Genomic DNA, 18811 nt, shown 5'->3' with positions numbered 1-18811 from the left:
AACACAGTAAACTCTTGAAATTTCACTTTAATTTCCAGCTTCTTCAAATTGTACTACAGTAGCATCCTTCAGCACACTATCACCTGCTTTAAATGAAATATTTGAAACTTTTCCGTCTCTACTGGCTTTTACTATATGTTCCATTTTCATAGCAATCAGCACGAATAATGAATCACCCTTTTTGACAGCATCACCAACTTTAACGAATATTTTTTCCAAAACTCCAGGCATAGGAGCCACAGCTTTATTAGAACCCAAGGAATCGTCACTGTCTTCGTCCAAATTATAGAAAGTTTTCGGTAAGGCAAACTTAATTTTTCCACACTACAATAACAGATCAAAATAAAGTAGAAAATTGAAAATGTTTTTATCTACCTCGTTAAAAATAGTTAAATAACCAGGTTGACTGAAAAAGTTTGCTTTGGTAGTGTGTCCATTAATGCAACAATTCAAAACATGTCGATTTTCGTTGTTACTTAATGTAGCATGGATTCTATCCCAAGTTTGGCCGTTATCACAAGAAATCTCGTATTCATTTTCTCTGTGCAAATACTTAACTTGGACATTGTAATCTACAAAAAAGATGTGGGTTTTTAATGAGACATGCAGACACATAAATAACGACTAGTTTGGTAGGTCAACAAACTTAGTCTAGACAAACGGACTCCAGTGCAGTTTAACAACCAATCTTCAAACGTACCTCTATCTTGATATTTAAACATAATTTGCCTAGTGTGATGGTAGTTTATCCTAAAATTAGACTCTAAAACGAAGGGATTAAATGTATCCTTCCTCTTCAATGCTAGTTCCATTTCTAATGCCTTATCTGACAAAATCAAAGCGGCAGAAGTCTGGATGAGATTTTCCTTGGTCGGAGTGCGGCTTTGGAAAAGAGTGTGGTAATTATCTATAATAAAGTTGGTGTGAACGTTGCCCGCTTTGAATTCCTCGTGATTGGCCAGGTCCAGCAAAAAATTGATATTAGTTTCCAGACCGGCAATCTGTAAAAATGCACCTTTATGCTTGTTTTACCGTAGAAAGTCATAAATCACGTTATATTCGAGTAGCTTTGTGTTTAGTTTGGCTAAAGCGTCTTGACGATTTGGACCCCAAACCACTAATTTAGCTATCATAGGATCATAATGCACCGAGACTTCGTCACCTTGACGTACCCCTGTATAGAAAAACACAATAAAATATTGCATACCCTGTATATCAAATCAGTCAAACCAGTTTCCACTCTTGTACTGTCATCTAACACCGGTGAAAGTAAATATTCGAGACGTCCAGCACCAGGCAAAAAACCTGCACTGGGATCTTCAGCGTAGATTCGAGCTTCAAAAGAATGACCCTTCAAAGGAATATCATCCTGTTTTAGAGGTAGTTTTTCACCGGCTGCCACTTTAATTTGCCACTCAACCAAATCCACACCTGTTTAGCTCGAATTTTAAACTAAAACAAGTACACAGTTTTTCCTGGTCTTACCAGTAATCATTTCCGTTATAGGATGTTCCACTTGCAGTCTGGTGTTCATTTCCATGAAATGAAAACTTAAATTTTTTCTGTCTAGAATAAATTCTACAGTACCAGCACCCACGTAACCCACGGCTTGTGCAGCCCTAACGGCTGCTATTCCCAACTCTTTTCTTAAATCGGGGGGCAGACCTGGCTAAGAAAATAAAATTAACCAAAAATAACTAAAGTTTAAATCATGGACTTACAGCAGGGGCTTCTTCGATCACTTTCTGGTGTCTTCTTTGCACCGAACAATCTCTCTCGTATAAGTAGACGGCGTTTCCGTGACTGTCCGCAAACACCTGAACTTCCACGTGACGTGGTTCTTCCACAAACTTCTCCAAAAGAACCACAGAATCTCCGAAAGCTTTTTGAGATTCAGATCGGGCTGATTCAAGTGCTTCTTCGAAATTGTCCTCTTTGAGAACAATTCTCATGCCTAAAATCAATTTTCGTATAAAAGACCTTTGGATTAACACTATTTACTGCATATTACCTTTACCGCCTCCACCCCTTACTGCTTTTATCATAACCGGATATCCTATTCTTGCAGCTTCCTTCTTCAAGGTTTCACTGCTCTGGTCTTCTCCATGATAGCCCTCAATAATTGGAACTCCCGCCTTCGACATTATATGTTTAGATGTGCTGCAATTGTAATAACTTTTTAGCAGATCATTATCAAAATAAATAAGTTACCTTTTGATCCCCATGTCTCTTATAGCAGAAGCTGGTGGACCAATAAAAATAACTCCTTCTCTCTGGCACAGTTCTGCAAACTCTACATTTTCAGACAAAAACCCATATCCTGGGTGGATGGCTTGACACCCAGATTTTTTAGCAATTTCCAGTATTTTTTCACCCTTCAAGTAACTCTGCGATGCTGGTGGTGGTCCGATTTCATAAGCCTCACTAGCCTGTACATTATATATACTTAAATTTTCCTCCATTTTTTAAATTTATATACTTACTAATGAAACGTGTAAGGAATTTTTATCAACCTCACTGTAAACTGAAACTGACCTAATTCCTAATTTGTTAGCAGTTTTTATTACCCTACACGCAATTTCACCCCTATTTGCTATCAAAAGTTTGTCAATTTGCCTTACACTGCTTTTATTTCTCGCTGAAAGTAAAAATATCCTTACAGTGTGCTTTGCAATGGTCCTGAAAGTTAGTTTTTAACTGATCTAAGTATTTCAATCAAATTAAAGCTTCTTACCGTTCAAATATGGTATTAAATGGTAGATAATTCATGCTGATGTATTCGTATATAGGTCCGCACAGTACAATCTGTTGTCACTTACTATAGCGCGATAATTTATACTTATTTACCATATTCGGTTATTGTAACTTGTTTTCGAATATAAGATAAGGTTGATTCCGAATTGTGACGTGTTTACTGAAGCAATATATTTATATAAAAGATTTCGTAAATAACTATGTTAGTTCATTAACAAGATATCTCAACAATAAAAGCGGAGGACGCATCTAATAATTATATACCTTAATTAAGTATGTAATTGAAATATACGAGGTGACCAACAATTTGCTTTGTAGTGTCTTTTCAGTCCTATTTGCATTATTCAGATTCGCATTTTTTAAAGACTACCTCAGTTATTATTTTTGCTACAAAATCCCAACTAGATTATTAATAAAAGCGCTTTTATAAACTACTACAGCTTAAGTTTTGTTTGTCCTCCAGGCTTTGATTCAAATTTTTGATATTTGACAGAATGTACTGACGTAATGAGTAACATAACCTAAAAAATAAGTCAACAATATTTACACTACAATTTGTCTTTTCCATCTGCATTTTTTATTAACAGCATAAATTTAGAAAATTCTAATATTGTAACACTAGTGAATAAGTAGTTATTTAAGTAATTCTAAAATACCAACCAAAAGTAACCTTAAAACCGGTTAAATGGCGTTAATTTCAACGCAGCATATTTCTAGTTTGGCACAATATTTGGGAGCCCCTTTAGGTAAAATCACCAAGAACGGCCAGGTAAGCTTAAAAATATCTTTACCAACGAAAACCAATTTAAATTATAAACTAGTCATATAGAAGGTACTTTAGAGGCTTGAAACTTGTCTTTACTTTTAGTTGTTTGTTCGAGAGAGTAATCCAACAACAATTGGAATTATTAATATAATATTTGCCTTGATTAGAGAATCTAAAACTCAGTTAGGCAGTGTTCAACCTAATGAAGAAGCACTGATTCACCAATGGCTTGAATATACTCTAGTTCATGTAGCAAATGCAAACACCAGTCAGAATATTCAAATTGTATTAAAGGTAAGACAACTACAGCAGAATAATATTTGATGATGATATTTACCTAGTTTGGTGTTTTCCAGGAACTAAATACCATCTTATCCTCCAAAACTTACCTTGTAGGACATAAACTAACAGTTGCAGATGCTTTCCTCTATTATGTTCTTATTAATATTATGGTAAGTTCAGGTCTAATTGAGATTGAATTACTCTGAGAGATTTTTTAGGTCAATTTGTCAAACTTGGATAAAGAGAAATACTTAAATGTCTCTAGATGGTTTGATAACATTCAGCAGGATCCTAAACTGCGCCAAAAGAATAAAATTGTTGATTTTAGTACTAATTATCTAGCTAGTGTGGTACCTGCAAGACATTAGCTAAGATCAAAACAGTATTAAGTATTATTATAAAAGATTAAAATATTGTCATGAAAAACTTCTGCTACTTATTTCTTCCACCCTTTGTCAATTTATACTCAAGTCAAAAAAATGTTTTTAGGTAGAGAACTGAAATGATTAATCAACAATAAATACTTAATAAAACATTTTATTAAAAATTATGTCTATATTACATATTTATTGTACTTGAAACACAAGTAATATACAAATCCAAATTACATCAAATCACATACAAATTAAATACTCTTTGAGGCTATACTAAACTTAATGTTTGTGATAAATTAATATTAGTTCTGGTTTCTAATAGTAACCGCAAAATAAGCTTTATTTTGAGTGCCCTGGGTACCCGACTTTTTACTTTACCCATGTAAACTCCAAAATCGACAGTGGGTTTTTTAGGTGTGATTTTACAAAAAGTAATTCGTAGGTTTGATGGCAACTTTCAAAAATGAACACACTGACGACTGTGTTACATAAATTTACTCTCAGTGTAGTATTAATCCAACAATACTGACCAAATCGATGAGCATCGTACAGTGTAAAGCACTCTAGCTTTATCGCATTCTACAGAACAAAAAACTTGTATAACTATAAAAAAAAATAGAGTAAACTCTCATATTTCTGAAGAAAATTTACAAACTTAATCCACCTTGACCACGCTGTAGATTTTGCGTATAAACCAGAAACAAGCAAAGAATCCGATCGTACCAGTCAACAGATTGAACAACAAAACCATAATCGCCGTGTAACCGAAATACAAAAAGGATGAAGCAGCATCATCAATTTGCAATTTTGTGTAAAAGTAGTGACAACAGTACAAGAACAAGTAAACGGCGGTAAAACCGGAAGTCAAATACGACCGCCACCACCAATGGTAATCCTCTGCGCACAAATGAAAGTAGCACAAAAGTACTGTGGTTTCCGCGCAGGTGATTACCAAAATAATAAACACCAAGAATAAAAATCCGAACATGTAGTACATTTGCGCGGACCAGATCGAGTTTAAGATGAAGAAAAGCTGGATAAAGATGCAACCGAAAGGCAGCACACCTCCCATTATAATACCGGGCAATGGTTGGGTATAAACTGATTGTTCAGGAATGAGTCTTGGGATTTGATTAGTCCTAACTGGGTGTTCGATGGCTCGCTTCCTAAAACCAATAAAAGCACCAACAAAAGTCAAAGGCACCGAAACCAACCACCAAAGGGCTAAAAGCCCAACAAGTGTACTAAAAGGGATAGCAGCCGAACTGCCTTTGGCCCATAAAACTAAATTCATGACGAAAAACAGGCCAAACACAAGCCCGGGAACTAACATGGAAGTGAGCAAAACGTTGGACTTCCACTTTTCTCCGCCGAAACTTTTGTAGATCCTCGCGGAGACGTAACCGGCCGGTGAACCTAAAAGAACGTATAAAACCATGGCACAGGTCATTAGGGCGCCTCGATTTGCCGGACTTAGAAAACCTAGACAGGCAAATGCCAGTGTCACTAAGGTCATGAACAATACTTGCACACCCGATCCTAACAGAACCGAGAGGAGCATTCCTTTACGCGGAGGACGAAAGACGTCGCCATGAACCAGTTTCCAACCGAATTCCTCCTGAAAAATCAATAAACAAAAATTAAAAAACTAATATTTTACCTAAAATTTGTGGTACACCACTTAAAACACATAAGATAAGATTTTGTGGTCTTGTTTGCTCAATGTACTATTTTTACCATCCAATTTATCCTGGATTTAAAATAATCATAAAATATGTTTATAATCTAGACATTAATTCTCCAAATATGTGGCAACATGCACCAAGGAATAAACAAATACTTGTAATAATATAAATGCATTAAAATTTAAGAGATTTCACACAAAGTTTTACCTGAGCATCCTCGCCGTTATCAATCTGGTTGTATCTGGCAATATCCTTGTACAACGTCCTAAGCAGGATCATTGCTACCATTCCAGACAAGAACAATACAATAACCAAAGAATTTAATATGCTGAACCATTGTATGTTTGTGTATGGCATTGATTCCAGTATGTAATCCCATCTTGAGGACCACTTAATTGAGTTATTTTGTATGAAAGTTACTGTGTAGGTGTAGGAAATTTCAAATTTTTCTCCTTTCCCCAATGGTTTTAGTGGAAAACGTAGGGGCTCTGTATTTTGTAGATTACATAATCCCCTAAAAGAAATTTATGTTCAATTTTAACTGCTGTTTTACTAATACATTTTGAGATTCTAAAACATTAATGCTTTCAGTATTTTATTGCTGAAAGTGTTGCAGAAACTCAATATAGTAAAGATAACTACTACTATCATTTACTATCATTTTAGCTTTCATTTAATTATCAAACTATTATTAGACCTTTCATTTTAAGAATCTTTTATTAGTCAGGTACAGTAAAAGGTTGGGATTGGAAATGAGCCAAGTCAAATTGGTAGTTATACACTAAACAACTGAATCCAATTGAAACAAAACAATGTCCAATGCATAAACTTTCTTAAGCTGTAGAAAATTTACAAAACCAAGTCTTAATAATATCAGCTTAATTAAGTAATCAAAGGATTGTATTAATCCCTGTATTAATAGTATACTGTTTTACATTGTATTACTGGAACCAAGGAGTTCAGAAGCACCTACTCTGTCACCCAAATTAGTCAATAAAGTATATTAATTTCTTTATAATCAATCACAATAACAATTTGGAAACTTTACAGATGAGTTTATCAGTAAAGCTTTTAAATCTCTGAGTAAATATTATAAAAATTTGTATTGAATGGAAAAAAATCAAAATGTAATCCTCTCTGAGAATGATTTGCTTAAGACAAACCGTAGAGCAACTGAATGTAAAACATTGGAAATAGATTTCATACTTACGCTCTGTGATCTATACTTCTTGGAACAACTTTAACAGAAATAATCCTTCCCCCATTGCCTTTAAATTTACTTCCCCACTCTTCCTTATCCCCAGAATGATATGTCACAGTTAAATCAACATGATTGTAGATGTAAAAACCATCTTGTTCATTTTCAGGCATGCAATTTGATCTTTTATTTCTTGTATAACAGCCCATTGAAAATCCTGTGGTACAATAAACTCTATCATCCTTTGTGTCAAAGCATGTGGTTACTGGCATATTATCCACTATCCAGTGGTGTTTGTAGTTGAGACTGATGCCTTTTCTTAATGTGGCTAACAACATGTTGTCTTCTTTCTTATCACCCTCATAGGTCTTATGACAGACTTGAGTGCAGGTTTGGTTTTTCATAAATTCAATTGTGTAGGGTGAGGGTCTGATTCGTTCACCAAACACTACCTGTCCCAAGTTTTCTACTGGGGACTTGGATTCATCACTTGGTAGGCAAAAATCAAAGTGACTGTACTCATAAGGTATTACAGATTCTTCAGTGTTCAGTCTGTTAACATACAATTTTACATCTGACTGAAAAACATGAAAACAAATTATTTAGTGATTTGCCTAAGTCCACATAAATTACTTACTTTGCAAGTGGGTTGTTCATCATCCTTTTTACAATAATTTACAGGAGCCAGCCCAGGCAAATAAAAAGACTCAACATAGATGATATTGCACAGAAAGAGCCCTAAGAGGCCCTTCCACGTCATGGTATCTACCATAACTAAAATCTACATAAACCCCGGTGTGTGACTAAACCAAAAGATTTTTGTAAATCCTTTGGGTATCCACGTATTTTTCGAAAACGTCACTGATAAATTGTTATCAAGGTTGTAGCTAGCCGCTTGTAAGTTACAACTATAATCGGAAATATAGAAATCCGGCAAACCGTACAATTAAGTGGTACCGAAAAGAAAAACAAATTTTCAAATTATGGGCAAACGGCCTTGGAGGGGCCGATTATTCATTCATTAACCATCAAAGAGGCACAAATTTTTGGTAAATTTCTGTGTTTCATGTTGACAATTTTCAAGTAAAAGCTATCTGCTCTGCACTTTGACAGCTGAATTGGCATTTGACATTATGCATTTGGCATTAATAAAAACTCCAAAAAACAGTAAATTTACGCAGCTCACATGATCTACTTGTCTTTTGCTATTACTATTATCACGTGGTAGAAGCCTGACCTTTTTTAAATCAAAAGCACCTGAAAGCACTTCATTATTGACAGTTGAGTATGTTTTGCGCATGTGTACAAAACGGCAGTAAATAATCACAAAAACAAAATGGTTCCGAGTTTATATGAAAGTGTTTATTTAATTTTGCAATAAAAGTACGTGTATTTACTTGGTATCCTTCATCAAATTGGTAAATAAGTTAGAGTAAACCGAGCTAACAAGTTTCAGTGAACATCGCCTAGTCTTACTCGACGATCAACACAATGCCGCGTTTGATATTGGTCCGAATCCATCAACGCTGGGGTTCAAATCACGTTTTCACGAAATGCCCCAGCGTTTTTCAAAACTCTGTGAAATTTCTACATTCCTAACGTTACATAAACAAGATTGGCGCGATAACGTTCACTCCAACTTGTCCTCGCATTGCATAATCACTTTTGAAACACATGCTGGCTCTGTTTATGTTTGGTTGTTTTGGCTCATGTATCAATCATTCTGCTCTGCAGGGAACACAAAGATTCAGCAATGAAAGTGAACTTCTTAATTTGGAGATGTCGGGTGGGAATGCCAATAAATCGCTAGTTTAGCAAACTTGGCTGTTCTGCATTATGAGGGAGATGGTAGGAGGTTGTTGTGTGTGTTCTGATGATAGAGGCTGGTCAGAGAATCCCCTAGTGTACTGTGATGGACAATCTTGCAATGTTGCTGTTCATCAAGGTAATACTAATAGAATCATTTCAACTTACTAGACATGTTGATTGATATCCTATTAGTATGTAGAATATTATTGTGAACTTCTGATAAATGGTTTATTAATAATTTAAGATACCACATTGGTGTATCAAAGCTTTAAAATTATTTATAGGAAATCTGGGGCAAGAAAAGATGACTCTGGACAAAGATAGAGAAAACCTACATAAGTGACCTGTTAGTGTCAAAGTATGTGACATCATTTGCCAGTTGGTCTCATGAGAATTTGATTCTGTTTGATTTCTTCTAATTATGTCACATAGTTTTTTCATACTGTTTATTAAAGTTCTTTGATAGGTGTTTCCAGTAATCATACTGTGAAACTTATCTAATCTCTTGATAAATTTGTTTGAGGGAGCTTTAAAGTGACATCCTTATTTTATTCTTGCATTGTATAAGAATGTCTCTCTGGATTGATTGATTTTTATTGATATACATAATGCATATAATTAATTACATTTGCGAGGGAATATGGTCTTTTGAGGTTTTATTTACAAGTTTTAAAAGCAATAATAGCACAACCAATATGCCTTAAACCTTTTACTAGAAAATTTCAATTTATAATTAAAAAAAGTCTTTAAATTTACCTAGTTTGTGAAAGATTTTTCCATTGAGTCTACCTTCCTTTTTTTTGTTTAAGCTTGTTATGGTATAGTTACTGTTCCAACTGGTCCATGGTATTGCTGTAAATGTGAGAGTCAGGAAAGACCCACAAAAGTGGTAAGTTGACAAACTTGAATTGGTGTGAAACTGTAAAAAATGAAAGTATAGAATTAAGTGGGTTTTTAACCTTTTTTACAATGAAGAGATAATAAATCACCTCTTTTTATAAGTATAATTTGTTTCTTTACCTCTTTTTTAGCCTTTAACTATTTTTGGGTTACTGGTTCCAACAATTGATCACTACAATACAGTGCAATAAAACATTCTTCTTCAGAAAGCACCCAGTTTTATGGGTTTACCTGATATTTACTGTACAAACTCAAATATGGTTTAGTCCGTTTTCTGCACTAGTTTAGTCAACAATGGTAATTTCCTGTGTGGTTTTTCAGAAGTGCGAGTTGTGCCCAAGCAAACATGGAGCTCTTAAACGTACTGATAATCAAGGATGGGCGCACGTCGTCTGCGCGTTATACATACCAGAGGTGCGATTTGGAAATGTATCTACAATGGAACCGATTCAGTTGCATTTAATTCCACCTGAACGTTTTAATAAAGTGAGTTTAAATAATGTAATTTAAATGGTAAGGACTTAAGAAGGAGTGTCTTATGTTTTAGTTATGTTAAAGATTATAAACATTACAATAAAATGTATTGCTTTTATTAGGTGTGTTATATCTGTGAGGAAAGTGGTAAACCGGCAAATGCAACCGTCGGTGCTTGTATGCAGTGCAATCGAGTTGGATGTAAGCAACAGTTTCACGTGACGTGCGCTCAAAGTTTAGGCCTCTTGTGCGAAGAGGCTGGCAACTACTTGGACAACGTCAAATACTGTGGCTATTGCCAGCACCATTACAGTAAATTGGTAAGTGCAAAGGTTGAGTATCGATTTTTTTCTGTTTATTATTCTTAAGTATTAATTTATAAGTTCTAGTTTTGAATTTTACATTTTGTTAAGTAGTTTTAACATAACAACATGAAATATAGAAATAACTGTTTGCAGAAAAAAGGAGGAAACGTCAAAACGATTCCCCCATACAAACCGGTGGCCGAACACCATAATTCGGACTCGAATTCCGAGAAAGAGTCGGAAGGGGGCAGCCCTTTGAAGACTAGTCCTTCCCAAGCCGTTGGCAAGAGGAAATCAAGTTCTACATCTAAAACTAACACTTCCTCTAAAGGGGCAAGCTCAGGCAAGGGTTCTATGTCTCAACCTAAAGGCGTTCATAGCAATAATAAAGGGTAAGTTAAATTAGGTCGTCATATTTAAGGAAAAAGGTTTAAACTGTTTAATTTAGTAGTATTTGTCACCTTACAGAAGTTTTAGCATAATTATCAATATAATATAGATAACTTTTTTCATACAATCAACACTAGCTCATGTGCTCGACTTTGTTGTTGCTAATTTAGTGAAGTAAGGGTGATAATTTTTTTAATTTTCTTATCTATAACCATTATTGCTTACTGTTTGAGGAATTGTGTTTCAATACATACAAGTCTACTAGAATGGTTTTTAGGACTGGTGATAAAAGAGTGGGTGGCTCGAAAACGAAACCAGAAGAATCGAGTTCGTCATCTTCTCCTACATCTGATAAACCAGACAAGAAAGACACAAGAACTGACGGGGTGTCCGATTTGGACAAAGACTCGAATAACTCAAAAGGTGCTAAAAAACGAAGGGGCAATTCAAGGACGCCAACGCCAATTCAGAGTGAAGTTAGTGTTGTTGTTAGTGCTTTGCCGTCGTCTGAACTTCCGGTTAGTGCGAGTGTTTCGTCAACAAGTGTTTCCGCTATTGTGACTCAAACAGACAAAAAGAACTTGAGTAGTGATAGTTGCATAGACAAGCTCAAAAAGGTAAGGTTTTTGGTTGACTGAGTGAAGGTTTTTAGTTGAAATGTGAATCAACATATTTGTATCTAATGATTGTATAGATTGATATTCAAACTATAAGGCATTATTTTTAGTCAAAAATAGACAGCACTCAATTGATAATCTCAAATCAACCTGTTGTCGCCCTTACATCCATATCAACCACAAAAATCAGCTCTCCTCAAACAACTGCTGCCGAAACGCCCGTACAAAGTGAGGTAGTACCAGCAGCAATACCAACACCATCAATCATTCAAACTGCTCAAGTAAGTTGTCCATCTTTGTCTTGAAATATTACTCATCAAGTATTTTATTATTTATAGGCTCAAGCTCAGCATCATCAACAGCAGCAGCATCCATCCTTGGTAGTGTCAGTACCTCTAGCTAACACTAGTCTCAGTCCCAATCATCCATTGGTGGCAAACTCGGCGAATCCGCTAACTGTGATGCCCTTCACTGTGGCAAACACAGATAAAAGTACCAGTGTACCCGTTAGCGTCGCCGAAAAAACAACTCCGATAACTCCAGTGTTGTCTGGTAAGTTGTAATTCAGTTGAACTAATAAAATCTAAGTCTTGAAACTCCTTATATACTGTTCTCTAGGAGTGAGTTTACCCGTGCGTGATTTAGAAGTAGACATGCCTTATTGACTTCATGTTTGTCTATTGTTCACTTTCAGAAAGTGTAAATATTTAGGTGACTGTCTTCCAATAAAAACATTTACTGATTGATTAGCGCTTCTATTTCAGTCATTGTCAGTTTGAAAACCATCGAAATTTATTTGATTTGTTTACTATTAATTATTTTCCGTTTCTTTGTGTTGTTAATCATTTATAAAGTTTTCTATTTACCACACCGCCACAGTTCTTTTAAGAGCTATTGTTTCTACGCTTTTAACATTCTGTAAGTACTTTCATAATATTATTATTATTATTTTTATGTCGGCTGTCACGATCTAACCAAAATTGGCACAATTACTAACCTGTTTTGAAAAAAAAGTGGGAGTGTCTTTTATGGTTTTTATTTAGCCATTTGGTTTTTCCTAAATTCGGAATTACTATTACAGTATTTTTTTAGAAAATGTCTGGAAAAATTCTCCACAGACAAGCCCAGCAGTTAATTCTTAACCTTTGTGAATATTTTGAATTGGAAAAAACCCATGGAGGACCTTTAAAGCTTTATCATCTGTTCAGGAAGAAAATAAGAAATTTTAAGACCTTACATATTCTTACTGATGTATTTTTTTTTGATACTAAAAGGTTGCAGCTGCTTTGAAAATTTCCCGCAAAACTGTTTATTCGATTCGGAAAAAGCAAGCAAGTAATCTTATGATTTCCTCACCTAGAAAACGTAAATCTATCGACGGGCCAAGACCACTGATTTATCTGAAAGCATTAAAATGGATGTTCGAAATACATTATATGATATGTACAACGATAGTATGTTAATAATAGTAAAATATATCTACTTTTGTAAGAAACATCTATTAACATTTCATTGTTTCCAGAGACTGAGATTTTTGGGTTGCATTATAGATTTTTCATAAAAATTTCTTCAAACATTAATAATAAAGTCATAGAAAAAATAAAATGTTCTCTAGCGGGTTTAAAATAAAATAAGTGGATTGCAACCTGAAAATGAGATACTATAAAGAAATACTACATATTGGTGATACATCTCTGCGAATTTTGGTAACTAAATTAAGTTTCAAATTTAGACGGAATTCTATGATCCAAACGGCGACTTCTCATGAATAAAAAATGTTATTTCGGTCAAGATATTTTTGATTTGCTTTGGTATAAGGTTGTTTTAGAGCAAATTTGCAGCCAAAGATCTCTACTTTCTGACTGACAATTCACGCAAAATTTTAAACGTGACGATGCTTTAGACACGCCCTTTTCTATAATATGAACACCACAGGTTTGTTGAGGAAAACTTGATTTGATTCATATGATTATAAATGACGTAGCCTTCGTGACGCACGGGTAAACTCACTCCGCAGTAGTCTGTTCAATGACTTCTGACTTGCGTCACAATGAAAAAACTTATGTCGGTGATTAAATGTAATATTGATTATTTAAAACAATTCTTGAAAGGTTTAAGACACTTGTAGAAGCCTCTGGCAATTTTTATAATTGTTGCAGTATTATTTTGAGAGCTCTGGCTTTTCCAAAATGGTTCTAGAGGTAACTGACAATTTAAAACAATTTTTGGACGGTTTAAGACACTTGTAGAAACTTCTGACACTTTTTAGAAGGTGGTCAGTCGCACTTCAAGGTCTCTAGCAGATTCAAAACGATTCTAGAGATCCCTGACAATTTAAAGAAGATTTCAGACACTTGTAGAAACCTCTGTCACGTTTTAGAGGGTTAATAGCATTTAGAGGATTCTTTCAAAATGGTTCTACATGTCTCTGGCAATTTAAAATAGTTCTGGGAAAGTTTAAGACAGTTGTATAGGGCTCTGCAAACTTGAGTTTGGCTTTTATTCATATTTACTATACTATGACCTTTTGTTAAATTTTTTTTTGCAGATAATAGTATGCCTTCCAGTAGCAATAACCAGGGCATCCTCAACTCTGAAATGAGTGGAGGCGGCCTAAAGATAACCTACGAAAAACAACCAGACTCCATCAACATGGAAGTTGATATGGAGTTGGAGCTTGACACCCCCTCTGCGATACAAGAAGTACCTGCCAAAAGAACACGGTAAGTGTTTTTGTTCAAAATGAACCAACCCATATTGAGTAACAAATATTTTGAACAGATCTCAATCAAATGAAAAGACTGAACGAACAACGCGAGGTAAGAAACGAAACAGCATCGGTAACGGCCTTCCCCAAATGCAAACTAGCACTTCGCTTCCTGCTACGATGACAAAGCAAAGAACAGGTCGATCACATCATCCCTCACCCCCTAGCACGCCCGTTCAACAACACCAGCCCGGTGCTTTTGCAGCAATTACGCAGGTATATTAGACAGAAAGTCTTGAAAGAAAAAAACGGTCGTAAAAACATGTGGTGGCGATTTTACAGGAAAAAATTAAAGACTCACCGCCGAGTAGTCCGAGCTCGGAAAGTCATAGCATTATAGGGACTAACGGCAACTCGAGAGATTCACGAAATCGGACCAAAGGCCGGAAAAGTGCTCCGGCAGCGGTTAATGTAATTCAAGGTATCTCTAAAGAGGAGAAGAAAGAACCGCGAATGTAAGCTAAACCAAACGTTACAGCGGTCCGGCAAAAAGTGCTAAACTCTGTTTCGTGCAGCTTTCAGAACGGGGTGACGACCGCGCCGCACATGTTAGGCAATCAGCTAAATCCAACCTCGAATATGCATCAAAAAATGACGGACCACTTGAGCAACGAGTTGGAAGCTCACAGCATTTACAACAACTCGAACGATTCAAGTCCCAGCCTGGTTGGTCCTCAAATGCACCACCGAGTTGTTCAATCAGTAAGAAATGTACGTGTGTAATTTTACAGCTGAGTGTAATTTAAAATATTTTTTTAAGGTCAGGGCAAGTAGTACAGGTTCCAGTACCGCATCGGGGGGTAGTGGACTTTCGTCAGTGTTAGGGGGTGGAGGAGGTACAATTCCTCAGACTTTGGACCAGCTTTTGGAACGGCAATGGGAACAAGGATCTCAGTTTCTTATGGAACAGGCTCAGCATTTCGATAGTAGGTTTTAATTGGACTATTTAGTATTAAAGTAAAAAAACACTATACATTTTTGTTTTCAGTTGCTTCGTTATTATCGTGTTTACACCAGTTACGAGCTGAAAATGTAAGATTGGAAGAACACGTAAGCTCGTTACTGCAAAGGAGAGATCATCTACTTGCAGTTAATGCTAGGTTAGCAATTCCATTGACTGGTCAACCGTCAGCAGTACCACAGCAATCTTCACACACCGGTAAGACCTCTGAGGTTTAAATAATTATTTGGAAATCATTATTTTTTGTTTTAGTCAATAATATTCATCCAAGTATGTCGGTGGGACACGGCGATGGTATTAGGCCGGCAAGACACAGTACTGGTTCGTATGACCGGTATCCTCAAAGTTCACTCACTGTACCTGTAGAAAATGGACTGCCCCCCGACGGATACGGCACTGGTGCACTTCGAGATTCCGTTTCTAGCGGGCAACCAAGCCCCACAGTAAGGTTAGTACCGAAAACCGAGGTTACCGCCGACTAACGTACTAATTGTTTAACTTTACTTTGTTAGAAAAGACATTCTAAAAACTAAGGTTTATAAAAATATACATTAATTCTTATAGAACACAATCGTATTTCAAGTGACCCAGATCCTTTTATAGACACTCACCAGCGGCAGCTTACTCAAACAACGGCCTTTTGCGGCAGTGCGCCGACGTCGGAATGAGGTCGGCGCATCAACGGCCTCAACCATATCCCCTTTATGAACGACCCGCCTCGTCGCATTCAGCGTCGTCCCAACAGGTGCAATATAAATGTTTTGTGGCAATTGCTTGTAAATGGGGCTTTATGGTGATTTTCTTTTTGCTGTCTGTTTTTCCTTTTTTTGCTTCCGGTTTTGGCTGTCAATGCTTTTGGTTTGTTGGTATTTTTTCAACTTTGTGTGATAAGACTTTTAAGGCGGAAAAACTAATCTGATCAGCTCATAAATTACACGTAATGAGAGTAACTCTACATGTTGAGTAAGTATTGGTTTTTCACAGTTCTAATACACAATTTGTAGTAAGTATTTTAATTGATTCACTGCTAAGCGTTAATTATTTATTTAATTATTTTAAATGTCAATTATTTAATAAGAATAATCAAGGCAAACGGTATTATGCGACCACACTGTAAATGCAAGCAAATTTTCTCTGCATAGATCATTTCTCTATTTTGTTGCATGTTTGTGTTTGACTTTTGGTTCCTGCAAAAAGTTTTCCGATGTTGGTTGAGTTTTTTTTAGAAATTTGCATTCTTTGTACTCACAGATGTCTTTTATACCTTAAATTAGGAATTAATTCGAAATTATTGTTCAATGGTCGCTTACCTATACAGTATTTCACTAAACATGCTATATTCTACAATTTCAGATGGTGATTCGAAGAGATCGGGAAAGGGACCAAGACATTTTCTCTCACAGTTCTCAGCCGAGCTGAAGTTTAGTTCTTCCTTTAATGCATTTTATTGAGGCTTCGACAAATCGCAACAATTAACGAAATGTTTCAGGAATTGTTACAGTTTTTTGTCATCGACTGACTGACTATAGATTTTCACAAATCCCGCAAAATTGTTTCAAATTTGGTTATTGACTAAGTGACGTGAACCGCTGAGTTTTAACATCGTAAGTAATTTTATTGTGTTTCTTACATATTTAGGACTTTTCTATTTATATACATTTATTGATAAATATACATTTTTTTGCATTGTAATAGATTCTTAAGATTGGTTCTAAGATGCCAAAGTGGGCTGTTATGGCTTTTGTGTGTTAACAGGAAGCAAAACAAATAAATGGAGCTAGGAAAGCGATGATTTTTATAGTTATAAAAACACATTTTTGTGTGTTACAAAACAGTTCTTTAGTAATACGAACCATAGCATGGCTAGAAAATAGAAGTATAATATTACCATTTTTAAAACCTATACTACAACAACATTCAATATTTCTAGATCACTCTTTTTTATTGTTTTCACTATATTTTTAATTATTGTTTTTTGTGCTACCAGTAAGAATTTCAATCACTGTTATTTAAGTCGTACCTTAATATTAAGATCAACTTAAGTAAGACGTTAAGCAAATCAGAGTGGTAGTTCAGAGCTCAGGGAAAAGACTTAAATAAGAACTTTAAAATATCACGTATTACGTAAGTAATGCCAGTATTAGGCCATATTAGCATAGTGTGCATATGTAATTATGTTGATATTAAGGTAACCATTTTTACCTAATTTTGTTTAGTCGATTGCAGCTAAAAATGGTTAACTTGCCTCTTTTCTGAACTTGTAAGGAATATTAATAAAACATAATTTATTTTGTACTCGAGATATTGCTGAGAGAATATAATTTTGTAACGACGCGCAAAGAAATCCCTATTTTCACTAATAAATCGAAATTTATTGATTTTTAAGTTATTGTAGTATTCTCAAATACTTAAAGGGATTTCAAGTGGAAGTTTTAACTACTAATGACCACAATTTTAGATGGATTAAATTATTTTAGGGCGCTATAATAAAATACTACAAATAATCCTCTTAAAACTGTTAAAGCAACTAATGGAAAGCCAATTTCACCATACAAATACACCATTTATTAAATACCTAGTTCAATTTGCTACTTACTCTCTAATAATTTAATTTTTAACCGTACCCATAGTTAACGTGTAAAAGACGATTAATTAAGTCACCAATTGTTAATTAAATAATAGATTTTTCTCAATGGAAATAGCCATTTGAAATCGCTTATAAGCTCGGTGGTGTAGTAATAGTCGAATTAAGTAGGAGGTAATTTCAATTGTATATTTTGTAATATTCTAAGTTTGTTTTGTTTTATGTTTTTTGTAATATACAGTTAGTAGGAAACATTCCGACTTATTTTCAGATATTAAACCAAAATTGATAAATATGGGTCAAAAAAGCATTTTCAGCAATAATTGGATAAAGCAAAAAAATAACTAATTAATCCATAGGCAGTAGTTGATTTAGTCATTCAAACTGTTTTAAATAAATAATGAATGTATTGTCATCAGCAGCACGAAAAAACAACGTTCCAAATGCATGTTTTAATTAAGCAAGGTTAATACACATTTAATAACTTTAATTTCATCATGATAATAGGTATTATCTTATGTGCACAAAATACATGGAATTATTTTCCTATTACTGTATAATGTTTCAACTTGTTGACAATATGCTGTGATGATGGGTTATAGTGTTTTTACTCAAGCAAGTGTACTAATCTTGTTAAATTGGGTGTTCTTTACCCTTCGTTGGTTTGAGAACCGCTGAAATACAGACCCTTAAACTAGGTAGGTAATAAAAAGAGTCGAACCACCTTTCCGGCAAAGCAACACAGTAATTATTTGTCTGCGTCTAAAAATACTTTGAAAGTATAAATAGATTTGGTTCAATTTTAATAGTTTGATAGTGCAACTGTTTTAAACAAAACTAGAATATTACAGTGTGAGTAAAATTGTTTTAGTTTATACAGATGAGTTACAGGTTGAAGTGGGTCAAACAGGATGCACCAAACTATTTTTCAATTTTCTGCGATAT

General features: G+C 35.0%; 4 protein-coding genes across 15 annotated transcripts; 2 read left to right on the top strand and 2 right to left on the bottom strand.

The window, feature by feature from the left end:
* Positions 1 to 9: 9 nt before the first annotated feature.
* Mccc1 (Methylcrotonoyl-CoA carboxylase 1) lies at positions 10 to 2893 on the bottom strand. The gene is made up of 11 exons (XM_081986837.1): positions 2735 to 2893; positions 2484 to 2679; positions 2212 to 2429; positions 2012 to 2160; positions 1722 to 1954; positions 1486 to 1669; positions 1231 to 1431; positions 1053 to 1174; positions 701 to 1001; positions 376 to 572; positions 10 to 324 (listed from the first exon to the last, which is right to left on the bottom strand). Exons 1-11 carry the CDS (start codon positions 2767 to 2769, stop codon positions 28 to 30), a joined length of 2133 nt encoding a protein of 710 aa, XP_081842963.1. The 5' UTR covers positions 2770 to 2893; the 3' UTR covers positions 10 to 27.
* A 376-nt stretch (positions 2894 to 3269) lies between these two features.
* Positions 3270 to 4228, top strand: AIMP3 (aaRS-interacting multifunctional protein 3). The gene is made up of 4 exons (XM_081986850.1): positions 3270 to 3523; positions 3623 to 3814; positions 3877 to 3972; positions 4021 to 4228. The coding sequence occupies exons 1-4, from the start codon at positions 3440 to 3442 to the stop codon at positions 4168 to 4170; spliced, it is 522 nt and encodes a 173-aa protein (XP_081842976.1). The 5' UTR covers positions 3270 to 3439; the 3' UTR covers positions 4171 to 4228.
* A 95-nt stretch (positions 4229 to 4323) lies between these two features.
* TM9SF2 (transmembrane 9 superfamily protein member 2) lies at positions 4324 to 8161 on the bottom strand. The gene is made up of 4 exons (XM_081986838.1): positions 7697 to 8161; positions 7072 to 7637; positions 6069 to 6375; positions 4324 to 5794 (listed from the first exon to the last, which is right to left on the bottom strand). The coding sequence occupies exons 1-4, from the start codon at positions 7829 to 7831 to the stop codon at positions 4832 to 4834; spliced, it is 1971 nt and encodes a 656-aa protein (XP_081842964.1). The 5' UTR covers positions 7832 to 8161; the 3' UTR covers positions 4324 to 4831.
* A 165-nt stretch (positions 8162 to 8326) lies between these two features.
* On the top strand, positions 8327 to 18118 carry LOC145733817 (uncharacterized). 12 transcript variants are annotated; one of them, XR_014179284.1, is made up of 19 exons: positions 8327 to 8477; positions 8794 to 9004; positions 9678 to 9757; positions 10090 to 10254; positions 10365 to 10574; positions 10701 to 10939; positions 11215 to 11554; positions 11665 to 11835; positions 11893 to 12106; positions 14103 to 14277; positions 14336 to 14537; positions 14604 to 14742; positions 14800 to 15032; positions 15082 to 15247; positions 15310 to 15480; positions 15535 to 15730; positions 15886 to 16027; positions 16636 to 16886; positions 16978 to 18118. XR_014179284.1 is itself a non-coding variant. In XM_081986827.1 (18 exons), exons 2-18 carry the CDS (start codon positions 8896 to 8898, stop codon positions 16699 to 16701), a joined length of 3006 nt encoding a protein of 1001 aa, XP_081842953.1. In that variant the 5' UTR covers positions 8327 to 8477; positions 8794 to 8895; the 3' UTR covers positions 16702 to 18118. The 12 variants fall into 12 exon arrangements, 11 of the variants coding, with proteins under 11 accessions (XP_081842953.1, XP_081842958.1, XP_081842951.1 ...); XM_081986827.1 differs by having other exon boundaries at positions 10365 to 10562; positions 16636 to 18118; XM_081986832.1 differs by having other exon boundaries at positions 10365 to 10562; positions 14604 to 14776; positions 14837 to 15023; positions 16636 to 18118.
* The last annotated feature ends 693 nt before the right edge of the window (positions 18119 to 18811 follow it).

The sequence above is a fragment of the Ips typographus genome, linkage group LG9 (genome assembly GCF_016097725.1).
Source record: "Ips typographus isolate SLU linkage group LG9, UJ_Ityp_2.0, whole genome shotgun sequence".
Taxonomy (NCBI): domain Eukaryota; kingdom Metazoa; phylum Arthropoda; class Insecta; order Coleoptera; family Curculionidae; genus Ips; species Ips typographus.
The sequence above is the reverse complement of the archived record's forward strand: the minus strand, read 5'-3'. Positions and strand labels throughout refer to the sequence as shown.